The 24,865-nt window shown below is 33.6% G+C and overlaps 1 protein-coding gene and 5 long non-coding RNA genes across 7 annotated transcripts; 2 read left to right on the forward strand and 4 right to left on the reverse strand.

Annotated features, from left to right (window-relative positions):
* Nucleotides 1–882: 882 nt before the first annotated feature.
* LOC125062116 lies at nucleotides 883–1,876 on the forward strand. The gene is made up of 2 exons (XR_007119194.1): nucleotides 883–1,249; nucleotides 1,464–1,876. It is a non-coding gene; the product is annotated as an uncharacterized LOC125062116 (long non-coding RNA).
* A 3,020-nt stretch (nucleotides 1,877–4,896) lies between these two features.
* Nucleotides 4,897–6,871, reverse strand: LOC125062113. Its single transcript, XR_007119191.1, has 3 exons — nucleotides 6,354–6,871; nucleotides 6,029–6,198; nucleotides 4,897–4,944 (listed from the first exon to the last, which is right to left on the reverse strand). It is a non-coding gene; the product is annotated as an uncharacterized LOC125062113 (long non-coding RNA).
* Nucleotides 6,872–6,906: 35 nt separating this feature from the next.
* Nucleotides 6,907–11,796, forward strand: LOC125062110 (uncharacterized protein K02A2.6-like). Of its 2 annotated transcripts, none has more exons than XM_047667698.1 (2): nucleotides 6,907–7,985; nucleotides 8,357–8,498. In XM_047667698.1, exons 1-2 carry the CDS (start codon nucleotides 7,026–7,028, stop codon nucleotides 8,360–8,362), a joined length of 966 nt encoding a protein of 321 aa, XP_047523654.1. In that variant the 5' UTR covers nucleotides 6,907–7,025; the 3' UTR covers nucleotides 8,363–8,498. The 2 variants fall into 2 exon arrangements, with proteins under 2 accessions (XP_047523654.1, XP_047523653.1); XM_047667697.1 differs by adding an exon at nucleotides 10,407–11,796 and having other exon boundaries at nucleotides 6,914–9,647.
* Nucleotides 11,797–13,373: 1,577 nt separating this feature from the next.
* Nucleotides 13,374–15,224, reverse strand: LOC125062115. Its single transcript, XR_007119193.1, has 3 exons — nucleotides 14,831–15,224; nucleotides 14,506–14,675; nucleotides 13,374–13,421 (listed from the first exon to the last, which is right to left on the reverse strand). It is a non-coding gene; the product is annotated as an uncharacterized LOC125062115 (long non-coding RNA).
* A 1,155-nt stretch (nucleotides 15,225–16,379) lies between these two features.
* On the reverse strand, nucleotides 16,380–17,795 carry LOC125062111. The gene is made up of 2 exons (XR_007119189.1): nucleotides 17,372–17,795; nucleotides 16,380–17,208 (listed from the first exon to the last, which is right to left on the reverse strand). It is a non-coding gene; the product is annotated as an uncharacterized LOC125062111 (long non-coding RNA).
* Nucleotides 17,796–19,184: 1,389 nt separating this feature from the next.
* On the reverse strand, nucleotides 19,185–20,356 carry LOC125062112. The gene is made up of 2 exons (XR_007119190.1): nucleotides 20,177–20,356; nucleotides 19,185–20,013 (listed from the first exon to the last, which is right to left on the reverse strand). It is a non-coding gene; the product is annotated as an uncharacterized LOC125062112 (long non-coding RNA).
* Between the last annotated feature and the right edge of the window lie 4,509 nt (nucleotides 20,357–24,865).

The raw sequence follows: 24,865 nt of genomic DNA on the forward strand, positions 1-24,865 counted from the left end.
AAATATTATTTTATAAACATACCCCAAGATACATATAGATTGTCCTATGTTAGAATATTTTCACATAAAACAAGTTTTAACTTCGCTAAAAATGGCTAACTCACTGGTAAATGACGATTTCAGCGAGGGAAGAGCAACTTTTAATTTGACGTACAAAATGTACATTTAAGTGAGATGAGATGTCAAATGGTATGTATCAGAATACCAAATACTAACAATTTTGGAGCGTAAGTGTAGCAGTGCCAAATTTTAGTTCCAAATGTGAACAATCTCATTTGAGCGGCGCTTTTGTCGCGGTTATTGTTTATCAGAATACCAAATTGTAACATGACACCGAAACGAACGATTTGACAGCAAAAATCAGCGCTGAGGGTGTGTGAAGCGAGTTACAGAATCGCAGGGCTGGTGTGATATCGTATCTGTCACCTGGCAGCACTGGCATATGTTGACAACAAAATTCAAACTACATAATATAACCAAACCAACTTCGTCTCTCGCTAATCGCTTCACATCCGTTGACCGTTATTTTCGATTACCTGAATCTTCTACCTTTTATTACCTGACGACCTTGCTTGCTCAACGGATTTTGTACCTGCTTAAACGACTGACCACGGCTATTCTCACTCGGACCGGACTCGCTCACAAAAAAATGGATAAAAAAAACAGAAGCCTTATTCGGAATATGAGAGGCAACTGCTTGTACAGTTGGTTCAGTCAAAGATTGGCATTCTAGAGAACAGGAAGACGGACGCCGTTTCCCAAAAAAAGAAACACGAGGCTTGGGAAGAATTAGCAATAGAATTTAATAACTCTACTGTAAGTAATGAAAATACCAACATACACTATCTATAAATATCAATATGCTGTACGATAATTTCAAAGATAGATATATAACTAGAGTATAGTTAGGTACAAGGATAGAATGAGCCAAAGCCAAAGCAATGCTAATGTAACCTTGGTGGTAAATTTTGGTTTGATAAAATTTTCATGTTTGTCATATGAACTTTTATATTTCAGTACAATTTCTTTCGATTTTAGGCTGATTCTAAACAATTAAAAAAGATGTGGCAAAATATGAAGGCAAAAGCTAGGGATGCCAAAACCCTTGAAGCCCAAAGGAAGAGGACAGAAGGAGGACCAGCACCGCCTGAAATGGGGCCAATGGAAACTCAAGTGATTGCAGTCATGCCACATATAATGCCGTCAATAGATGTACCAATAGACTGTGACACATTAACTACAGTAGAAGGTAAGATCATTTCCCAAAGATATAATTCCTCATCATTTTCAACCAACTCACATCCACTGCTAAACATAGGCCTCTCCCAAAGTATGTGACAACACTCTGTTCTCACACCTACCAGACTTCTGGACAGGTATATTAGTTGACCTGCATGTTATCTTATTCTAACCAATAAAAGACATACCTATATGATAACTTATTAGACTGTTTACTTTTATAGCTGGTACTGGTTATGACAATGACGGTGAAGGCTGGAGACCAAAGAGGGCAAGAATGTCCAGTATAGAGGCCACACTTGAATCTGTAAATCAGCCGGGACCAAGCCAGGACTGGACTGATGAAGCTGGGTTGACGGAAACCAGTGTTGAGGTCACCACTAAAAGTGAACCCTCTCAGCTATCAGCTACACAATCAGCGATCAGAAAAAATAAACCTTCATTTGAGGATATTAAAAAAAAATTGCTGTGGCAAGAGTTAGACAACAAAAAAAAAAAATTGAGATAGAAGTGGAACACATGAAACTAAAAAATCAGTTAGAAATAGAATTTCTTCGACAAAAATATAAATTAGAACTAGAAATTTTACAGTTTAAAAAAGAATCTGAAAATAAATGATTAAAATGAAACAATTTTTGTTTTGATTTTCTTTATTACCAAACCAACCTAGTTAAATTGTGCAATCACAGATTGCCGGAATGCTAGACCTGTAGTAGATCTTTCATTGTTTCTGTGTTCTTCAACTTCTGGTGTTTGATCAGCAAGATCACCATCGTCATAAACATCCCCTCTCTGTATACCTATATTATGTAATACAGCACAAGCTATAATTATGTTGCTGGTATTTGTCAATTTTGATCGTAGTCCTCTCTGCAAACATGGAAATTTCTTTTTCCACACTCCGAAAAACCTTTCAACAATATTCCTAGTTCTCAATTGAGAATAATTATAATTATTGTCAGCTCTTGTTTGTGGATTCAAAAGTGGTGTTAACATGAAGTTCAGTGCTGGATAACCGCTGTCACCTACTAAAACTCCTTCTAGTTCACCATTTACCAGCCTTGCATACGCCTGGCTGTTTCTAAATATTCTGCTGTCGTGTGAACTTCCAGGCCACCTAGTCACTATATCAAATATTTCGACATCAGGCCATATTATAGCTTGCACATTTACAGAAAAATACCCTTTTCTATTCCTGTATGCTTCAGAGTGGGTGATACCTCTGGGTCTATTAATTTTAATGTGGGTACAGTCAATAGCTCCGATTATATTATTTAGGCCATGGTGCGTATTAGATCTTCCTAATTCTTCAAACTTCCTTTTGACTGTGGTCATATTTCTTGGAAAATTCACAAATCTAGGAAGTAATTTACTCAACTCTGCGGAAACTTTATTTATTATTAAGCACACTGAAGATTGGCTTATGCTGTTCAAATCACCATACACCATCTGTAATTTCAAGGAATAATTATTAGTTACATATATGTTATGCTTCTGAAAGTCAGAAGACAAATGTCTTCAACCAGTGTGTCCTGCCAATGATGATGTATGGTGAAGAAACATCACTGACACTGGTTAAGCGAGCAATGGGGAGAGCTATGCTTGGTATTTCTCTGAAGGATCAAATTAGAAATGAGGTGATCCGTCAGAAAACAAAGGATACCAATATAGCTGTCTGTAAGGTGAAGTGGCAATGACAATTTGTCCGGTAGTGAGCAAAAATAGCATGGGACGCATTCTGGCCCACTGGACTGACAATCTGAAAAAGGTACTGTCTATATCAAATCGAAAAACAATACATATTTATGACCACAATATTACCTGAAAACATCCAGTTGCATAAAACCTTAATGCAATAAGTATTTGCAATTGCGGTAGAATTGGCAATCCTCTGTTATTAAAAGGTTGTAAGTTTGTAATTATCAGTGGCAGGATCACATTTAGTACCGTGTGTTTAAAAAAACGGTACCTTCTTTTAAATTCATTCTCACTGTACAGCCCTGCGATTCTGTAACTCGCTTCACACACCCTCAGCGCTGATTTTTGCTGTCAAATCGTTCGTTTCGGTGTCATGTTACAATTTGGTATTCTGATAAACAATAACCGCGACAAAAGCGCCGCTCAAATGAGATTGTTCACATTTGGAACTAAAATTTGGCACTGCTACACTTACGCTCCAAAATTGTTAGTATTTGGTATTCTGATACATACCATTTGACATCTCATCTCACTTAAATGTACATTTTGTACGTCAAATTAAAAGTTGCTCTTCCCTCGCTGAAATCGTCATTTACCAGTGAGTTAGCCATTTTTAGCGAAGTTAAAACTTGTTTTATGTGAAAATATTCTAACATAGGACAATCTATATGTATCTTGGGGTATGTTTATAAAATAATATTTATAATACAGCATTATTTTACGAAAAAATTATATATATAAACATTAAGCTTCGTGAAATAGAACTTTGTTATTGTTACAGAAGGCCCGTTTCCACTTTAAAAGTTTAAACCTCTATTTCAAGAAATAAATGATGTAAACCACTAAAAAATTCTTAATATAATATCTATAGATGGCGAAGAAAATGTAGGCACGAAACGACCAATTGATTTCTCGGCGTTGGTTACTATCGCTCTTTTCCAATACTCAAGAAATTATATGATGTTGACGAAACCTAGAACATATGCTGCTGAGATGAACGAAGAGTCTAGTAAATATCTTGTCTCCAGCAGAGATAAGTCGAACAGAAAACGATAAATATGTTAAGATAGGTAAATTTTGTAATATATTTGTATTTTTCTACTATACTAAAATTATAAATCTAATAATTTCAGAGATCCCCAAATGTTCAAAATTCCTGATAGAAAAATACATTCTGCCTTTGAAGAAGAAGAATATTACATTTGTATCATACAACAAGGCCCCTGGATATAAAAAGACGCAATAGTGCAGACATTTTCAAATTATTGAATTTCGACTACTTATCCTTCAATTTATAATAAATGATAACACAGTACAATTTCGGTTCCTATATTTTTATAAAATATATTGATATAACATTAAGGTTTTGGATAAAAACATTATTCTGCTTTACACAAGTATGAAATACTATCATTACATACATGATGGTTTAAGTACTTATTAAGCTTTTTTAAATTTATCGTTCATAACTATTACTTTTTACAAACTAATTAGGAAATATATTAAAATAAATATATTTGTCTACAAAATAAACTAGATGTTATTGATTAGCTCTATGTGAGGCTGGGTTTGAATTAGTTTTATTAAACTTAAGTTTGTTTTACTGAAAGTTATTTTGTAGTGTGTTAAAAGTTTACTATAATCATTAAATTAAATGTGTAAGTTATTATATTGTTCTTTTATTAACCTATAAAGTAACATGGCTTATATATTTTTCATTTCGGCTTAGCTATGTATTTAACTCGGTTACTACGTTTTCTATAGGCAGTCATTAAATAAGTGGTAGATTTAATTAATCATTTTATTAATATAACAATATTATTAGATACAAAAAAATTATTATGAAGTACACAATTATCTTAAACACGGTAATACAATTTTTCATATAAAAATCATAGTTGTCCAAACTGCATTCAAAATAGATTAGTGGTCTCGGTTTAATATCTCTTCTTAACATTTCAATAATTGGTCATTTTCTTCCTCATTCTTGACAACTACCGCTGATGGCTGTAATACAATGGTTATCTGTTAAAATTGTAAATAGGGAGATGTGGTAGGTCACTGTACTGACACAATAATATTGCGTAGCAATTGAATTATTGTAAAGTTAAGGAAAATAATAAAAAAACTTGCATAAAACACACAAAAACTTATATATGGGATATCTTTGTATTTCTAAGTAAAGTATCTTAAAAACATGTTTGATAATATTATAACTAAGCCAAATATTATTAAAAGTTTTATGGTAACAAGGCTTAGTAATTTCGCACACAGTATTTGATTCAGTACTATGAATAAAAAAATCTTGAGCACACCTATATTTAGACTCAAAAATCCAAATCCAAGTATGTACTTTAAAAACAATTATTTATTAATGAAACAAATCCAGAACCCATAAAGGCTATGTTTAGTGCTAAAGTGTAGTCAGCAGCAATAACTATCTTTTGATTGCTTCTATGTTTATTAAATAAGTTATGGCAATGTCATTTCCAACATTTAAAATTAACATTGATCACTTGAAATGGTATGAATTTGAGCAACTGAAAGCTTATATATTTGATCCAACATACCTAACATGATTATTTATACTTGTGTTCTGAAATCTGAACAATTAAATTAAATTCAACTTGATCAATTAAAATAAATACTTCTTATATTTCATGAATGGAATTTGAAGTTAGAAAACCTAAAAATATCTTTTATATTTGACATTTTTAACCAACAATTTAATTATTCTTTACAATGTCGCTTCGATTTAACCTATTACATTTGACTTCAAATTTGCCATCAAACAAACAAACTTTGTTAGCTATTTTTCTAGACACTGCTTATTCCTATTTATTTACTATGATAGTTATTATATTTCTAAAATAGTTTTAATAGAATTCAGTGTTTAAGAGTGTTAGTAAAAACATAGGTAATATTGTTGTTGTGTGTTTGACCTCTGAATCACTTAAAAAGGTTGCAATAGTAGTTTCGTGGCATCTAAAAAGTACCAACACTTGCACTTACACAAATGAATCAATATATAAACACTAATTTTTCTTCTTTATTATTCAACAAAATATTATATGAAAACATTGGTATTCACCTTTAGTAATATTTTGAAAATTGAAGATACCTATCCATCCTGTTTAATTTGAATCCTTAGACCATTTGCTGAGAGAATCACTTTTAGCGAGACATAATAATCTTTTTGTTAAGATAATATTCTTAAATTTTTTACAATATATCCACATGTTAGGTATAACTTGTTTCGTGCTGAAAAATAATTAATGTTTTTAAGTTGCTTTCGCTCATATAGGTACACCACGGCTGGTCAGTTGTCGGGTAAATACGAAGTATAAACTCTTAATTGGAAGTCATAAACAAAATACGTAACTTACGATTTACTAATAAATAAACTCACTACTTACCTTTAAGCGGCCCCATTGCCAGATGGGTTTTAATAATTTTCCTCGCTATTCTATTATTTTCCATCAGATAAATCATTTTTGAGATATTTTCAGTTTATCTTTTTGTTAATATTCTTCATTCGTCGTCAACCATTTTGTTTTATTAAAAATATTTTGTTTATGTATGATGAAAATTTTGACAATTAACTCTTTTTATAAAATAAAATGAGTCAATTGTCACGATATTAATAGACAACAACTCACTAGGTTACCTCCCTCCACTTATCAAGACGTAATGTAAAATTTCTTAACAGAATACCATGAGATTCCAAAAATTACGTCAGTGACGAAGGGAGCGCTGTTACTGCGTAGTGGACTCACGGAATAACAGTGAGTTACAGAATCGCAGGGCAGCCCTGCGATTCTGTAACTCGCTTCACACACCCTCAGCGCTGATTTTTGCTGTCAAATCGTTCGTTTCGGTGTCATGTTACAATTTGGTATTCTGATAAACAATAACCGCGACAAAAGCGCCGCTCAAATGATATTTGGCAGACTAAGTGGGCAACACTGAGCGCCAGTCTTGAATAAATGTTTTGCAGAGTGCACGTGTCTTTGATTTATCAGTGGCGACGAGGATAAAAAAATTCACATAAATTTAAAAATTAATTAAACTGTGTTGAGAAAATTATAATGATTGGTCAAATTAGTGCATTTGACGTTAAAAATGGCAATTGGTCAGCATATATTGAACGTGTGGAGATGTATTTTTTGGCAAATAAAATTGAAGATGGCGTCAAATTACCCACGCTTATAGCGGTAATGGGGGAAGATAGCTACGACTTGCTATCTACGTTGGCCAGTCCGAAGAAACCTTCGAGTCTAACTTTCAAAGAAGTTGTGAATTTAATGGAAACGCATTTGCAGCCGAAACCTTCAATATTAGCGGAGCGTTACAGATTTCGTCAAAGAAGGCAGCAAGAAAACGAATCGATTGCCGACTACGTGGCAGACTTAAAAAAATTATCACGGTTTTGTGATTTCTCAACAACACTAGAAGATAATATTAGAGACCAATTTGTGTGCGGGCTTAAAAGTGAATCTACAAGACAGAGGCTGTTTGCCGAGGAGAATCTTTGTTATAAAAAAGCCGTGTCGCTCGCGATAAACCTTGAGGCGGCGGAACGTGACGCGGGCGTTGTGGATCGTTCACTCATTGTGGAGCAAGTAAATAAAATGCAAATACGTGAGTGTAAAGCATGTGGGGACACAAATCATCGCTGGGAAGATTGTGTCTACAAAAATTTTGTGTGCAGCCTCTGCAAAACGACAGGCCATCTCCGTCGTATGTGTACGGGACGAGAGAAGACTGGGGTACGCGGTGAGGGCGTGATGAACAGCTACGGGTACAGTGGCAGATCGCGCGGGTGGCGCGGGCGATGGCGCGGGAAGCGTGGCGGTCGATCACGTGGCGCCGGGCGCGGGGCCGGACAAGGAGCCCCCGCCGACACCTACTGGCTGCAGGGAGCCGCCGGATGCGAGGCTGGACCGGTGGCCAAAGCGGCGCCGGCGAGCGAGGTGCGCCAGCAAGAGGAAGTAGACTACACGGATGAGGAGCCGATCTATCAGATGTCCTTAGCTAAGTACAAACCGGTGTGTATTTCCTTGTTAGTGAACGATACATTGTTGAATATGGAAATAGATACTGGGTCCGCTTTATCCTGTATTAGTAAGAGTACATTTTTAAAATACTTTAACAAATTAAAGTTAAGGTCATGCAGGTTAAAATTAAAGTTTTATGACGGGGCTACCATTGAACCATTAGGATATTTAGAAATCAGTGTAAAATATGGCAACATATGTAAAGTTTTGGACCTTTATGTTATCGACAATGGCTGTACCCATTTATTAGGACGACAATGGCTCTCAGAACTGAATATAGATATTCCTAAATTTAAAATCTGCAATGTAAATAATGTGCAAGCAAGCCAATCGAATGATCAAATCAATAATATACTTTCCAGATATAAGTCGGTGTTTGACGGGACCCTGGGCAGGTACACTGGTGGTACGGTGGCGTTGAAGGTGCGTGAGGACGCAGAGCCTATATTTTGCAGAGCGAGGCCATTGCCTTTCTCTATGCGAGCGCGTGTGGATGCAGAACTAGATGCCATGCTTCAGGCCGGCGTTGTGGAACCGGTGGACCACTCCGACTGGGCTACTCCGCTGGTCATTGCTTCCAAAGCAGACGGGGGAATTCGTATTTGTGCCGACTACAAGGTGACACTCAATCGAGCCTTAATGATTGATAGGTATCCGGTTCCGAGGATTGATGAATTGTTTAGCGACCTCAGTGGAAATAAATACTTCACAAAAATTGATTTATCACAGGCTTATAATCAACTTGAACTAGATTCAGAATCAAAAGCGTACACTGTAATCAATACACATAAGGGGCTTTTTAAATATAATCGCTTAGTATATGGCTTAGCTTCAAGTCCAGGAATATTTCAAAAATTTATGGCAAATTTGTTCAAAGATATTCCAGATGTGATTACGTTCTACGACGATATATTGCTAAAAAGTAGGGATTTTAAAAGTCATTTGGAAACAATAGAGAAAGTCTTTAGTATTTTGCAAAACAACGGGTTAAAAATTAAGAAAAACAAATGTAATTTTTTGGCTTCCGAAGTTAAGTACTTAGGATACATTATAGATAAAGATGGTATAAGAGTGGACCCAGACAAAGTAAAAGCAATTGTAGGTATGGTTTATCCAAAGAACGTATCTGAGTTAAAATCGTTTTTAGGAATGGTTAATTTCTATGGAAAATTCATAAAAAATTTGAGCACTCATCTGGCTCCTTTATATGAGCTATTAAAGGCAGGTAAACAGTTTATTTGGTCTAAGGAGAGTAGTTTAGCATTTAACAAAGTAAAGAAATTGTTATGTAGTGCAGAAGTTCTAGTGCATTTTGATATATCTGCAGAGTCCATAGTGACCTGTGACGCAAGTTCGTATGGCGTGGGCTGTGTGTTAGCGTCGCGCGCATCTAACGGTTCGGAGCGGGTCGTGGCCTATGCCTCGCGCTCACTCACTCCTGCGGAGAGACACTACAGCCAAATACATAAGGAAGCCCTCGCTATTATATTTGCTGTTGATAAATTCCATCAATACTTGTATGGTCGGAAGTTTACATTAAAAACAGATCATAAACCACTAGTAAGCATTTTCGGTCCGAATTCAGCAGTACCTTGTACAGCAGCGAGTAGGTTGCAAAGATGGGCTATCAAGTTATCAGCATATGATTTTAATATTGAGTATATTAAAACCGACAAAAATACAGCAGATGCACTATCGCGATTAATTACAGCACATAAAGAGATAGGTGAAGATACTTTGCCAGAGCAAACATATCTGCATTTTGCGACAGAAGCTCTTCTTCTGGACTACTCAGTTTTAAAAAAAGAAACCTTGTCTGACCCGATATTATCAAGAGTGTTAACTTATATTAGAGATGGTTGGCCGGTAGGAAATGAAATCAAAGAATTAAAACCATATTTTAATAGAAAAAATGAACTTTACACCGAACTAGGTTGTATTTTATGGGGCCATAGGTTAGTCATTCCAGCTTCATGTAGGAATAAAGTATTAGTGGAATTGCATGATACCCATATGGGTATTGTTAAAACTAAGTCGTTAGCAAGAAGCTATGTCTGGTGGCCTGGGGTAGATGAAAGTATTCAAGCAATATGTCAGTCTTGTGAAGTGTGCGGTGCGGTCGCAAATGCTCCACCTTCACACACGCCACAGGCCTGGCCATGGCCAAGTAGACCTTGGTCCAGAATTCACATAGATTTTTTGGGACCTATTTCCGGTGTAACTTACTTTATAATAGTAGATTCTTGCTCTAAATGGATTGAAGCAATCAGAATGAAAAGCACAAAGGCAGATTCTGTAATTGCTGTTCTTAGAGATAATTTTGCTCGCTTTGGTTTAGTAAAACAAGTGGTTAGTGACAACGGTCCACCTTTCACTAGTAAGGAATTTGAATTGTTCATGAAAAGAAATAAAATTGAGCATATTTTCTCAGCCCCGTATCATCCGGCTTCAAATGGAGCAGCGGAAAACGCAGTTAAGATATGTAAGAGAGTCATAAAAAAAGCGGTTAATCAAAAACTAGACCCGGACATAGCACTTTCTCGATTTTTATTAGCTTATAGAAATACGGAGCATTACACTACAGGAGAGAGTCCTGCTAAAATTCTGTTGGGCAGGGATTTACGTATGCGTTTAGATGCCTTAAAGCCTTCACGCGAGACGAGAGTTCAATCACACCAAGCTCGCAGTGAGGAGTTTGCGGGGGGAGCGCGGCGTCAACTTACACCCGGTGACCCGGTGTGGTACCGCGACTACCGCTCTCGGGACAAGTGGCTAGCAGGCCAGCTGACGGATAGGTTAGGAACCACTGACTACAAAGTTAAATCTGTTCTCGGAACCGAAGTACAAAGACATATCGATCAATTAAGGTTTAGAAAGGTCAAAGTAGTTGATAGTAATACAGGGGACATAAATCGTCAACCTTCACATGTTAATCCAAAACCTAAGTCCCGAAGTTCATTAGCTTTTCCAACCTCAGAGAGCCCAGAACGAGACCCCGATTCTATGACAGCGTCGTCTGCCACAGCTGATATGTTGACGTCACCTAGAACGGTTCGTAATCAAAGAGCATCCCACAATGAAATGAGCAGCCCAGATGGCAATACGTCACGTCAGGAAGCTATCACCGCCGTCACCGTGCCAGCAGTGTCCACGCCCGGGGGACCGATTCAAGATAATGTAGTCTACAGGGAGTTAACGTCTGATCAGCAAACAGACAGAATTAGTAGGATTCGTAGACCCCCTCGTAGATACGGCTTCGAAGATGTTTTTTTTTTCAGGTAGCATATAAGCATCTTAGATTATTTTTTTTTAAATTAAACTTATTTTTTTTTATCTTTTCACATGTATGTCAATGTAAATTGTTATATTCTTGTAACAAGTAGAGATTTAGACCATTAAATATAAATGTTGTATGTTGTAGTAGTAGGTAAATCTTTAAAATAGATTGCAGCTGTTTATTTTTAAGTTTTTTTTTTTTTTTTTGTCACCTTTAATAAAAGGTTAATTTCGGTAAATAGGGAGAGAGGTAGGTAGGTATTGAGGTAGCTTACATAGAAATATACTTATTGTTTTTTTTTGTTATTTACTGTTTTCCTTATTATGTATTTCCATCATTGAGTTATTAAATTACTATTGTTATTAAGACAGCAACCTATCTACTTGTGAATTTACCTAGGTATTTGATATATCTTAAAAATCTTTAGAACACAGAGTTTATTAACTAATTAATTAGCTATGTAAGAGAGCTTAGCATTTAAGGGGGAAGGTGTTAGATATTTGGCAGACTAAGTGGGCAACACTGAGCGCCAGTCTTGAATAAATGTTTTGCAGAGTGCACGTGTCTTTGATTTATCAGTTCACATTTGGAACTAAAATTTGGCACTGCTACACTTACGCTCCAAAATTGTTAGTATTTGGTATTCTGATACATACCATTTGACATCTCATCTCACTTAAATGTACATTTTGTACGTCAAATTAAAAGTTGCTCTTCCCTCGCTGAAATCGTCATTTACCAGTGAGTTAGCCATTTTTAGCGAAGTTAAAACTTGTTTTATGTGAAAATATTCTAACATAGGACAATCTATATGTATCTTGGGGTATGTTTATAAAATAATATTTATAATACAGCATTATTTTACGAAAAAATTATATATATAAACATTAAGCTTCGTGAAATAGAACTTTGTTATTGTTACAGAAGGCCCGTTTCCACTTTAAAAGTTTAAACCTCTATTTCAAGAAATAAATGATGTAAACCACTAAAAAATTCTTAATATAATATCTATAGATGGCGAAGAAAATGTAGGCACGAAACGACCAATTGATTTCTCGGCGTTGGTTACTATCGCTCTTTTCCAATACTCAAGAAATTATATGATGTTGACGAAACCTAGAACATATGCTGCTGAGATGAACGAAGAGTCTAGTAAATATCTTGTCTCCAGCAGAGATAAGTCGAACAGAAAACGATAAATATGTTAAGATAGGTAAATTTTGTAATATATTTGTATTTTTCTACTATACTAAAATTATAAATCTAATAATTTCAGAGATCCCCAAATGTTCAAAATTCCTGATAGAAAAATACATTCTGCCTTTGAAGAAGAAGAATATTACATTTGTATCATACAACAAGGCCCCTGGATATAAAAAGACGCAATAGTGCAGACATTTTCAAATTATTGAATTTCGACTACTTATCCTTCAATTTATAATAAATGATAACACAGTACAATTTCGGTTCCTATATTTTTATAAAATATATTGATATAACATTAAGGTTTTGGATAAAAACATTATTCTGCTTTACACAAGTATGAAATACTATCATTACATACATGATGGTTTAAGTACTTATTAAGCTTTTTTAAATTTATCGTTCATAACTATTACTTTTTACAAACTAATTAGGAAATATATTAAAATAAATATATTTGTCTACAAAATAAACTAGATGTTATTGATTAGCTCTATGTGAGGCTGGGTTTGAATTAGTTTTATTAAACTTAAGTTTGTTTTACTGAAAGTTATTTTGTAGTGTGTTAAAAGTTTACTATAATCATTAAATTAAATGTGTAAGTTATTATATTGTTCTTTTATTAACCTATAAAGTAACATGGCTTATATATTTTTCATTTCGGCTTAGCTATGTATTTAACTCGGTTACTACGTTTTCTATAGGCAGTCATTAAATAAGTGGTAGATTTAATTAATCATTTTATTAATATAACAATATTATTAGATACAAAAAAATTATTATGAAGTACACAATTATCTTAAACACGGTAATACAATTTTTCATATAAAAATCATAGTTGTCCAAACTGCATTCAAAATAGATTAGTGGTCTCGGTTTAATATCTCTTCTTAACATTTCAATAATTGGTCATTTTCTTCCTCATTCTTGACAACTACCGCTGATGGCTGTAATACAATGGTTATCTGTTAAAATTGTAAATAGGGAGATGTGGTAGGTCACTGTACTGACACAATAATATTGCGTAGCAATTGAATTATTGTAAAGTTAAGGAAAATAATAAAAAAACTTGCATAAAACACACAAAAACTTATATATGGGATATCTTTGTATTTCTAAGTAAAGTATCTTAAAAACATGTTTGATAATATTATAACTAAGCCAAATATTATTAAAAGTTTTATGGTAACAAGGCTTAGTAATTTCGCACACAGTATTTGATTCAGTACTATGAATAAAAAAATCTTGAGCACACCTATATTTAGACTCAAAAATCCAAATCCAAGTATGTACTTTAAAAACAATTATTTATTAATGAAACAAATCCAGAACCCATAAAGGCTATGTTTAGTGCTAAAGTGTAGTCAGCAGCAATAACTATCTTTTGATTGCTTCTATGTTTATTAAATAAGTTATGGCAATGTCATTTCCAACATTTAAAATTAACATTGATCACTTGAAATGGTATGAATTTGAGCAACTGAAAGCTTATATATTTGATCCAACATACCTAACATGATTATTTATACTTGTGTTCTGAAATCTGAACAATTAAATTAAATTCAACTTGATCAATTAAAATAAATACTTCTTATATTTCATGAATGGAATTTGAAGTTAGAAAACCTAAAAATATCTTTTATATTTGACATTTTTAACCAACAATTTAATTATTCTTTACAATGTCGCTTCGATTTAACCTATTACATTTGACTTCAAATTTGCCATCAAACAAACAAACTTTGTTAGCTATTTTTCTAGACACTGCTTATTCCTATTTATTTACTATGATAGTTATTATATTTCTAAAATAGTTTTAATAGAATTCAGTGTTTAAGAGTGTTAGTAAAAACATAGGTAATATTGTTGTTGTGTGTTTGACCTCTGAATCACTTAAAAAGGTTGCAATAGTAGTTTCGTGGCATCTAAAAAGTACCAACACTTGCACTTACACAAATGAATCAATATATAAACACTAATTTTTCTTCTTTATTATTCAACAAAATATTATATGAAAACATTGGTATTCACCTTTAGTAATATTTTGAAAATTGAAGATACCTATCCATCCTGTTTAATTTGAATCCTTAGACCATTTGCTGAGAGAATCACTTTTAGCGAGACATAATAATCTTTTTGTTAAGATAATATTCTTAAATTTTTTACAATATATCCACATGTTAGGTATAACTTGTTTCGTGCTGAAAAATAATTAATGTTTTTAAGTTGCTTTCGCTCATATAGGTACACCACGGCTGGTCAGTTGTCGGGTAAATACGAAGTATAAACTCTTAATTGGAAGTCATAAACAAAATACGTAACTTACGATTTACTAATAAATAAACTCACTACTTACCTTTAAGCGGCCCCATTGCCAGATGGGTTTTAATAATTTTCCTCGCTATTCTATTATTTTCCATCAGATAAATCATTTTTGAGATATTTTCAGTTTATCTTTTTGTTAATATTCTTCATTCGTCGTCAACCATTTTGTTTTATTAAAAATATTTTGTTTATGTATGATGAAAATTTTGACAATTAACTCTTTTTATAAAATAAAATGAGTCAATTGTCACGATATTAATAGACAACAACTCACTAGGTTACCTCCCTCCACTTATCAAGACGTAATGTAAAATTTCTTAACAGAATACCATGAGATTCCAAAAATTACGTCAGTGACGAAGGGAGCGCTGTTACTGCGTAGTGGACTCACGGAATAACAGTGAGTTACAGAATCGCAGGGCAGTTATTTATAAGATCTCTCAAAAATGGGGTTGAACACTTATATAAATAATGTAAATAAACAACAATAGAAACCATAATAATGTGTAATTATTTTATTTCATGCATTTCATAGGTATTTATCAAGATCATTTATAATTTCTTTGAATTCAAATTCTATTTTTCCCAAAGTCTATGGAACTCCGATACAAAATGGCAACACCGTTGATTAAAAACCGACAAAAATAAAAAGTCCAGTAAAAGATATGATGGTAAAGCAAATTTTGGGCCATTATTTTTGTTAGGCTTATAGTCAAAGTTTTTGGTAAGTCGTCGATTTCGTGGACTTGAGATTAAGCTAAGCCAACACTAGGGAGAGATTCGCAGTTTGCTCTATAAATACCGACTGTGTCTTAGCTCGATAGTTAAGTCAGAGCAAAGTCTAAGGGTGAGATCTATAGTCCGCACTTGGACTTTACTCTGACTTAACTATCGAGCTAAGACACAGTCGGTATTTATAGAGCAAACTGCGAATCCCTCCCTAGTGTTGGCTTAGCTTAATCTCAAGTCCACGAAATCGACGACTTACCAAAAACTTTGACTATAAGCCTAACAAAAATAATGGCCTAAAATTTGCTCTACCATCATATCTTTTACTGGACTTTTTATTTTTGTCGGTTTTTAATGAACGGTGTTGCCATTTGGTATCAGAGTTCCATAGACTTTGGGAAAAATAGAATTTGAATTCAAAGAAATTTTAAATGATCTTGATAAATACCTATGAAATGCATGAAATAAAATAATTATACATTATTATGGTATCTATTGTTGTTTATTTACATTATTTATATAAGTGTTCAACCCCATTTTTGAGAGATCTTATAAATAACTGGTGTGATATCGTATCTGTCACCTGGCAGCCCTGGCATATTATAGTGACAACGAAATTCAAACTATAACCTAACCGATGACTCTCGCTTCACATCTGTTATTTTCGTTTCCCTGAATCTTCTACCATTTATTACCTGACTACCCTAAAAAATTTGAGATAGGAGTGGAACATATAAAATTAAAAAATCTGTTAGAAATAGAATTTCTTCAACAAAAATATAAATTAGTATTAGAAATATGTATTACACTCAAAAAAAGAATCAGAAAATAAATGTTTAAAATGAAACAAGTTTTGTTTTGATATTCTTTATTACCGAACAAATTACCTAGTTAAATTGTGCAATCACAGATTGCCGGAATGCTAGACCTGTAGGAGATCTTTCATTGTTTCTGTGTTACTCAACTTCTGCTGTCAGCAAGATCACCATCATCATAAGCATAGGGGATGCTTATGACTCTATATACCTATATTATGCAATACAGCACAAGCTATAATTATATATAACTAGTATATTTTGTCAATTTTGACTGTAGTCCTAGCTGTAAACATGGAAATTTCCTTTTCTACACTCCGAAAACCCTTTCAACAATATGCCTAGTTCTTATTTGAGAATAATTATAATTATTGTCAGCTCTTGTCGTTGGATATAAAAGTGTTGTTAACATGAAGTTAAGTGCCGGATAACCGCTGTCACCTACTAAAACTCCTTCTAGTTCACCATTTAGCAGCCTTGCATACGCCTGGCAGTTTCTAAATATCCTGCTGTCGTGTGAACTGCCAGGCCACCTGGTCACTATATCAAATATTTCCATATCAGGCCCTATTATTGCTTGCACATTTACAGAAAATTACCCTTTTTTATTTCTGTATGCTTCAGAGTGAGCGATACCTTTGGGTCTATTAATTTTTATATGGGTGCAGTCAATAGCTCTGATTATACTGTTTAGGTCATGGTGAGTATTAGATCTTATTAATTCTTCAAACTTCCTTTTGGCTGTGTTCATATTTCTTGGAAAATTTACAAATCTAGGAAGTAATTTACTCAACTCTGCAGAGACTTTATTTATAATTAAACAGACTGTAGATTGGCTTATTCTGTTCAGATCACCACACACCATCTGTAATGTCAATGAATTATTATTAGTTACATATATGTTATGTTTCTGAAAGTCAGAAGACAAATGTCTTCAACATATAATGTATTTAAAATCATTTGAGAATACATAGGTACCTATAATATTCAAATCGAAAAACCATACATATTTATGAACACAATATTACCTGAAAACATCCAGTTGCATTTTTATGCCTTAATGCAAAAAGTATTTGCAATTGCGGTAGGTTTGGCGATCCTCTGTTGTTATAAGGTTGCAAGTTTGTAATGATCAGTGGCAGGATCACATTTAATACCGTGTGTTTCAAAATACGGTTCCTTCTTTTGAATTCATTCTCACCGTACAGGATGGAAGGATTTTGGTTGTATTCGTTCCGAACATATACAACACTTTAGGCAAAATTTTCAATTGTTGATATTTGATACAAGTGCTCTGTTGCTGTTGTCAAAACAATGCGATCCGTTCTACGTAACAAAATTATTGTCATCTTTAAATAATTAATACATTTTCTAAAGGTTACTCGTAAATTTCTAGTTATTGCAATAATAAAATAAATGAATACATAAATAACAATAAATTGAAGATATATGTGTACCGTTTTAGATGTTTAAATATTTGTTATTGTTTACTTTTTTAAAGGATAATAAACAAAGTATTGCATGAACTGAAACATCAATTTGTATTTTGACATTTGCTGTCTTAGCTTGGGCTTAGCTTAATCTCACCGTTAAAATGTCTATAAATACGAAATCATAGTTTAACCTTAGTGTACACTAAGCAAAGTTTTTCGTAAGGTAAGTCTGAGCAAAGTCCAAGTGCGGACTATAGATCTCACCCTAAGTGCGCACTATAGATCTCACCCTTAATAACATACATTGCATTAAAAGCTTATATTTTGCTTATGTTAGAAGCGTGCTGGAGTATGCGGGTGTTATGTGGTCTCCATTTTATACAAAATTTAAAATTTCTTCTCCATATGCGACAAGACACATAAAATTGTTCCATGTGCCTCGTACGAACTCGAATTACCTGCATAATTGGCCAATGTTTCGGGTTTTATCTTACTATGACACCAATTATGAAGATATTGATATTTTCCACCTCACTATTATTATTTATTGTTTTAAATATTAAATTTCAGTTTTCTGTATATAGTTTTGTCTATTGATGCGCTTATTTGTTTCATTTTTCGTATATAATATTGTTTATCTATGTAATCTGTTTTGGCTTTTTGTACTGTCTAAGGGTGAGATCTATAGTCCGCACTTGGACTTTACTCTGACTTAACTATCGAGCTAAGACACAGTCGGTATTTATAGAGCAAACTGCGAATCCCTCCCTAGTGTTGGCTTAGCTTAATCTCAAGTCCACGAAATCGACGACTTACCAAAAACTTTGACTATAAGCCTAACAAAAATAATGGCCTAAAATTTGCTCTACCATCATATCTTTTACTGGACTTTTTATTTTTGTCGGTTTTTAATGAACGGTGTTGCCATTTGGTATCAGAGTTCCATAGACTTTGGGAAAAATAGAATTTGAATTCAAAGAAATTTTAAATGATCTTGATAAATACCTATGAAATGCATGAAATAAAATAATTATACATTATTATGGTATCTATTGTTGTTTATTTACATTATTTATATAAGTGTTCAACCCCATTTTTGAGAGATCTTATAAATAACTGGTGTGATATCGTATCTGTCACCTGGCAGCCCTGGCATATTATAGTGACAACGAAATTCAAACTATAACCTTACCGATGACTCTCGCTTCACATCTGTTATTTTCGTTTCCCTGAATCTTCTACCATTTATTACCTGACTACCCTAAAAAATTTGAGATAGGAGTGGAACATATAAAATTAAAAAATCTGTTAGAAATAGAATTTCTTCAACAAAAATATAAATTAGTATTAGAAATATGTATTACACTCAAAAAAAGAATCAGAAAATAAATGTTTAAAATGAAACAAGTTTTGTTTTGATATTCTTTATTACCGAACAAATTACCTAGTTAAATTGTGCAATCACAGATTGCCGGAATGCTAGACCTGTAGGAGATCTTTCATTGTTTCTGTGTTACTCAACTTCTGCTGTCAGCAAGATCACCATCATCATAAGCATAGGGGATGCTTATGACTCTATATACCTATATTATGCAATACAGCACAAGCTATAATTATATATAACTAGTATATTTTGTCAATTTTGACTGTAGTCCTAGCTGTAAACATGGAAATTTCCTTTTCTACACTCCGAAAACCCTTTCAACAATATGCCTAGTTCTTATTTGAGAATAATTATAATTATTGTCAGCTCTTGTCGTTGGATATAAAAGTGTTGTTAACATGAAGTTAAGTGCCGGATAACCGCTGTCACCTACTAAAACTCCTTCTAGTTCACCATTTAGCAGCCTTGCATACGCCTGGCAGTTTCTAAATATCCTGCTGTCGTGTGAACTGCCAGGCCACCTGGTCACTATATCAAATATTTCCATATCAGGCCCTATTATTGCTTGCACATTTACAGAAAATTACCCTTTTTTATTTCTGTATGCTTCAGAGTGAGCGATACCTTTGGGTCTATTAATTTTTATATGGGTGCAGTCAATAGCTCTGATTATACTGTTTAGGTCATGGTGAGTATTAGATCTTATTAATTCTTCAAACTTCCTTTTGGCTGTGTTCATATTTCTTGGAAAATTTACAAATCTAGGAAGTAATTTACTCAACTCTGCAGAGACTTTATTTATAATTAAACAGACTGTAGATTGGCTTATTCTGTTCAGATCACCACACACCATCTGTAATGTCAATGAATTATTATTAGTTACATATATGTTATGTTTCTGAAAGTCAGAAGACAAATGTCTTCAACATATAATGTATTTAAAATCATTTGAGAATACATAGGTACCTATAATATTCAAATCGAAAAACCATACATATTTATGAACACAATATTACCTGAAAACATCCAGTTGCATTTTTATGCCTTAATGCAATAAGTATTTGCAATTGCGGTAGGTTTGGCGAACCTCTGTTTTTATAAGGTTGCAAGTTTGTAATGATCAGCGTCAGGATCACATTTAATACCGTGTGTTTCAAAATACGGTTCCTTCTTTTGAATTCATTCTCACTTTACAGGATGGAAGGATTTTGGTTTTATTAGTTCCGAACATATACAACACTTATAAGCTCATACAAACAGAAACAGAAAAGAGAAAAAGTGGTTTAAAATTTTCAATTGTTGATAGTTGATACAAGTGCTCTGTTGCTGTTGTCAAAACATTGCGATCCGTTCTACGTAATAAAATTATTGTCATCTTTAAATTATTAATACATTTTCTAAAGGTTACTCGTAAATTTCTAGTTATTGCAATAATAAAATAAATGAATACATAAATAACAATAAATTGAAGATATATGTGTACCGTTTTAGATGTTTAAATATTTGTTATTGTTTACTTTTTTAAAGGATAATAAACAAAGTATTGCATGAACTGAAACATCAATTTGTATTTTGACATTTGCTGTCTTAGCTTGGGCTTAGCTTAATCTCACCGTTAAAATGTCTATAAATACGAAATCATAGTTTAACCTTAGTGTACACTAAGCAAAGTTTTTCGTAAGGTAAGTCTGAGCAAAGTCCAAGTGCGGACTATAGATCTCACCCTAAGTGTTTGTTTTGTAATATTATGTATGTTAGCTGTAAGATTACTTATAATTAAATAAATAAATAAAATAAATAAAGTAAGAAAATAAATAGGTAATTGTCAAATTTACCAGTATTTGAATCACACTGTTTGATGTTAAGGTGATATTCATCCTGTCCTTGCCAAAATATTAATGGATGTTGTAATGCGTCATATGAACGGTGTAGATCCGAAATCGTACTGACAGTGTTGTCTCGCCGTGTAATTTTTATAGCTTTTTTGTCAACTGGATCACCAACCATAATAACAGCAACCTCATCAACAGTTGGTGCGTTGAATCTACCAGCATGTTCACCTAATGGTACTTTGTCGGCTTTTATGACGATTTGATAGTTGTCATTTTGCAATCGTGGCGAAACTCTTTGAATCAATCGAATTCGTTGATTCTGATCTTCTAAAAAATTTTCCAGTAATATCACAATTGCTCTTTCCTCTGCTTGTTCAATGAAATTATACTGGCACCGAGTCGTCACACACTCTTCACAATTGCTCATAAAATAAATTTGAAGAAATTTCGGATTATCATCAGGCATTGGCATCAATGACCCGATTTTATGGTACACCTGGCCTTGTATTTTGAATGTAGTTTCAAAATTACGTCCATCGGATGCAAGATCGCAAATTTTAGTTGCCCCAAATGACGTCATTTGGAAGCAAGAATTAAATTTGCGTATCTTACGCAAAAATAATTTTGAATCATCTGAATTGCCAGCAAGAAGGGATAATAAAGGTTCCGGCGGAGTGGGTAAAGGTGACAGCACAACTTTTCCTGATGCACAGCACATGCCGGGTGTTTCATTCCGAAATTTCAATGCCTGACAATATTGACATACTTTATCCACTCCACCGATAGCAATTTTTGAATGTGCAGAGTAGTTAATATCTGGTGCATATTCAAAAGCAAGACGAACGAATGATGTACGTGTTAATGAGAGGCTGGTCCGCTGTCTCTGTCGTTCTTGTACTCGTGCTGTAGCTATGTTTCGTTCTCGTGCCGCTCTTGTTCTCGTAATAGTCTGTCGCAGACGTTCATCACGCTGTTCTTGAGATTCTTGTGCACGACCTTCTGCTGTCCTGATTCTTTGAGCTGTAATTCTTGTTGCGATTTGTTCTGCCAACTGATGAGCTCTTTCAACACGTTTGCGTCGTGCCTCTCTGGCCCTCTGGTTGTTGAGGTTACATTTTTTCGGTGGCATTTGACTGAAAATAATAATTAAATCGTTTAAATATTAGAAAAAAAACTGAAAAACATGCTACTATAGCACATTGAAATGATAAGTGCAAAATAATTTTTAATGGTGGTTAAATAAAAACAATGAAAAAAAAAATTTGTACAATTATTAAAAAAGTGTGGGGTGCTTTGTACCATTTTCACGCACAAGAAGATTCAGCAATTCCTAAGACCAATCAAAAGTAACACCCCATTGCAAGATGCAGGTATATACAAACTGGATTGCGACTGTGGCCTGTCTTACATAGGGCAAACTAAACGCAATATGTCCAGCAGACTCAAAGAACACATTGCAGACATAAGACATAGACGACACACAAAATCAGCAGTCTGTGAACACATACTAGATAGGCCTAATCACTACATACGCTTTGACCAACCGAAAGTACTTGCGAAAGAAAAAAGATTCTTCCCAAGATTGGTACGCGAAGCCGTTGAAAGTCAAAGTCAAATCATTTATTTCAATTAGACCACCTAAAATGGCACTTTTGAACGTCAAAAAAAATACAAAGAAAATTCTAGTTGTTAGTAGTAGAAATCAAAAAACACCCCAATTTCAATAGAGAAGACGGCCTAAAATTGTCAAACACCTGGGATCCAATAATATCCAAATTAAAATTTCAAGAAAAACAATCCCCGAAAATAGAAGACACCGTGAGCCATTTTTGCCAAAACCCTCCATCTTTTAGTCGATACCAACTCCGGGGAAATAAATACAGATAATGCAACTTTCTCTACATCTGTGATACTTTTTGACATCCTTTATACACCTTTTGTCTTCAGTCACCACGCACGCTGTAAAGCACGTGAAATGTCGATTAAATTTAAAATTATGTTAAATAGTTGTAAATTTATAATAATACATAACTTTAATCCGGTTAAAAAGTTTTTTCTTTAAATGTGTAAAGGTTATGTCAATCAAAGACAATACTAAGAAATTTATTTGTAAATTGCACGTTTGTATTTTTGAAGTTGTACTTCTTTAGGCGCGTTATGAAAAATTGATGAGAGTGAAATTTTACGATTGCGCGCGCACCTATGACACAAAATTGGCAGTGTGATATAGCGTGCGCGAGCGAGATGGGAATAAGACAAACTACAAGTAAAAAGAAATAGAATATGCGTGAAGCTAACTTCACGCATATTCTAGCTTAGCAGCTTAACAAGAATTTTGAATGACCATGACAATTGACATCTGACAATGACATTTACCTTTTAAACAAATATAGGAGTTTTAATTATTGTTTAAAATTAATAATTATATACCTAGTTATTTTCATTATACAAAATATTTGTGAAATAATATAAAATATTTGTGAAAAAACTGTGCTAACCTTCCTGAGTGCTTCAATACAATTGAGGTTAACTATCCGTATGTATTATCGAGTATTATTGTTGATTAAAACTGAAACATGAACCATTATTCATTGCTTTTGTTTATTGCGTTTGTTACAGCAACTTTTTAGAAATATTCTACGACCCTATATATCAATAATTGAGAACAAAGATTTAAGCACGAATACTAATAAGGAGAAAATGAAGGCTTGGAGCGATATAACAGAGAAGTAAACATTTTAATAAGTACCTGCATCTCAAAAAAATGACCACATTATTTAATCAAAACATCAGATTTAATCTAGCAAATATAATGACAAGACACAAAAGACAATTGATGAATCAGTGGAAGTGCACTAAATTGAATACAAAAAAAGAGTTGTCATCTTATCGCCGTGAAACATCAAAAACTGGAGGTGGAACAAAGCCACCATCACCTTCTCGAGACACAATGGTTTGAAGTAGATTTCAATGAATTTGATTGTGATGGTGTCGAGGTAGGAATGTTAATTATAAATATGATGTATGGTGATGTTCAAGGTTCAACCTTTCAAGCATAGGCATATGCTTACAACATTACTTTATTCCCCTACAGGGTAGTTAGAGATATTGTAATACCACAAAACATCCATGTTGCACTTGTAGTACCGAAACTCTGTCCTGCCAGAAGTGAGCCCATTCCCACTTATAATGGACAGTGGGTATAATACACCTTAATACCTGAGTGCGAACCACTCACCATGATACTTAAATTAATAGATGTTATTTATATATTTCAGGTTATTACAAATAAAATCATTTTGGAAACAATTGATATCCCAAAAGCAAATAAAGCCAACAATGACAAGGTAATAAATCAGTTTTGACATAACTTGAATACTAAAAAAGCCAAACAAAGGTGTGCACAACAGTGACAACATAACTTAACAATTTCATTATTTTGTAGGATTAAAGAAAGGTTAAAGAAAATCATGTCGAACTGAACAACAAGAATCCCCAAACAACTCCAAAGAAACCTACAAGGAAGACACCGGTATTATATTTAAATTATCTCTATCTCTAAATAGAATAAAAGAAAGTTGCTATCCAGGTCTGTAGCATGTGCTACAAATTATATTATTAACACATTTATATAATTTAACACATTTTTATTATTAACAAATTATATTAATATAAATGTGTTAAAAAATTTATAATATGAATTATAAAAAATTTTAAGTTTTGCATGGACAGAGCTTAAATTAATATTCTCTTATTTGTTGCAGAAAGCAAGTAGTTTTGGAGAAGCCTCGTAGATGCACAACCAAGTAATGATTAATTTAAAATTACAAACCGAAATTCTGATGAAGACATTAGAGTCACTTAAAAATAAAT

Source organism: Pieris napi, chromosome W (genome assembly GCF_905475465.1).
Source record: "Pieris napi chromosome W, ilPieNapi1.2, whole genome shotgun sequence".
Taxonomy (NCBI): domain Eukaryota; kingdom Metazoa; phylum Arthropoda; class Insecta; order Lepidoptera; family Pieridae; genus Pieris; species Pieris napi.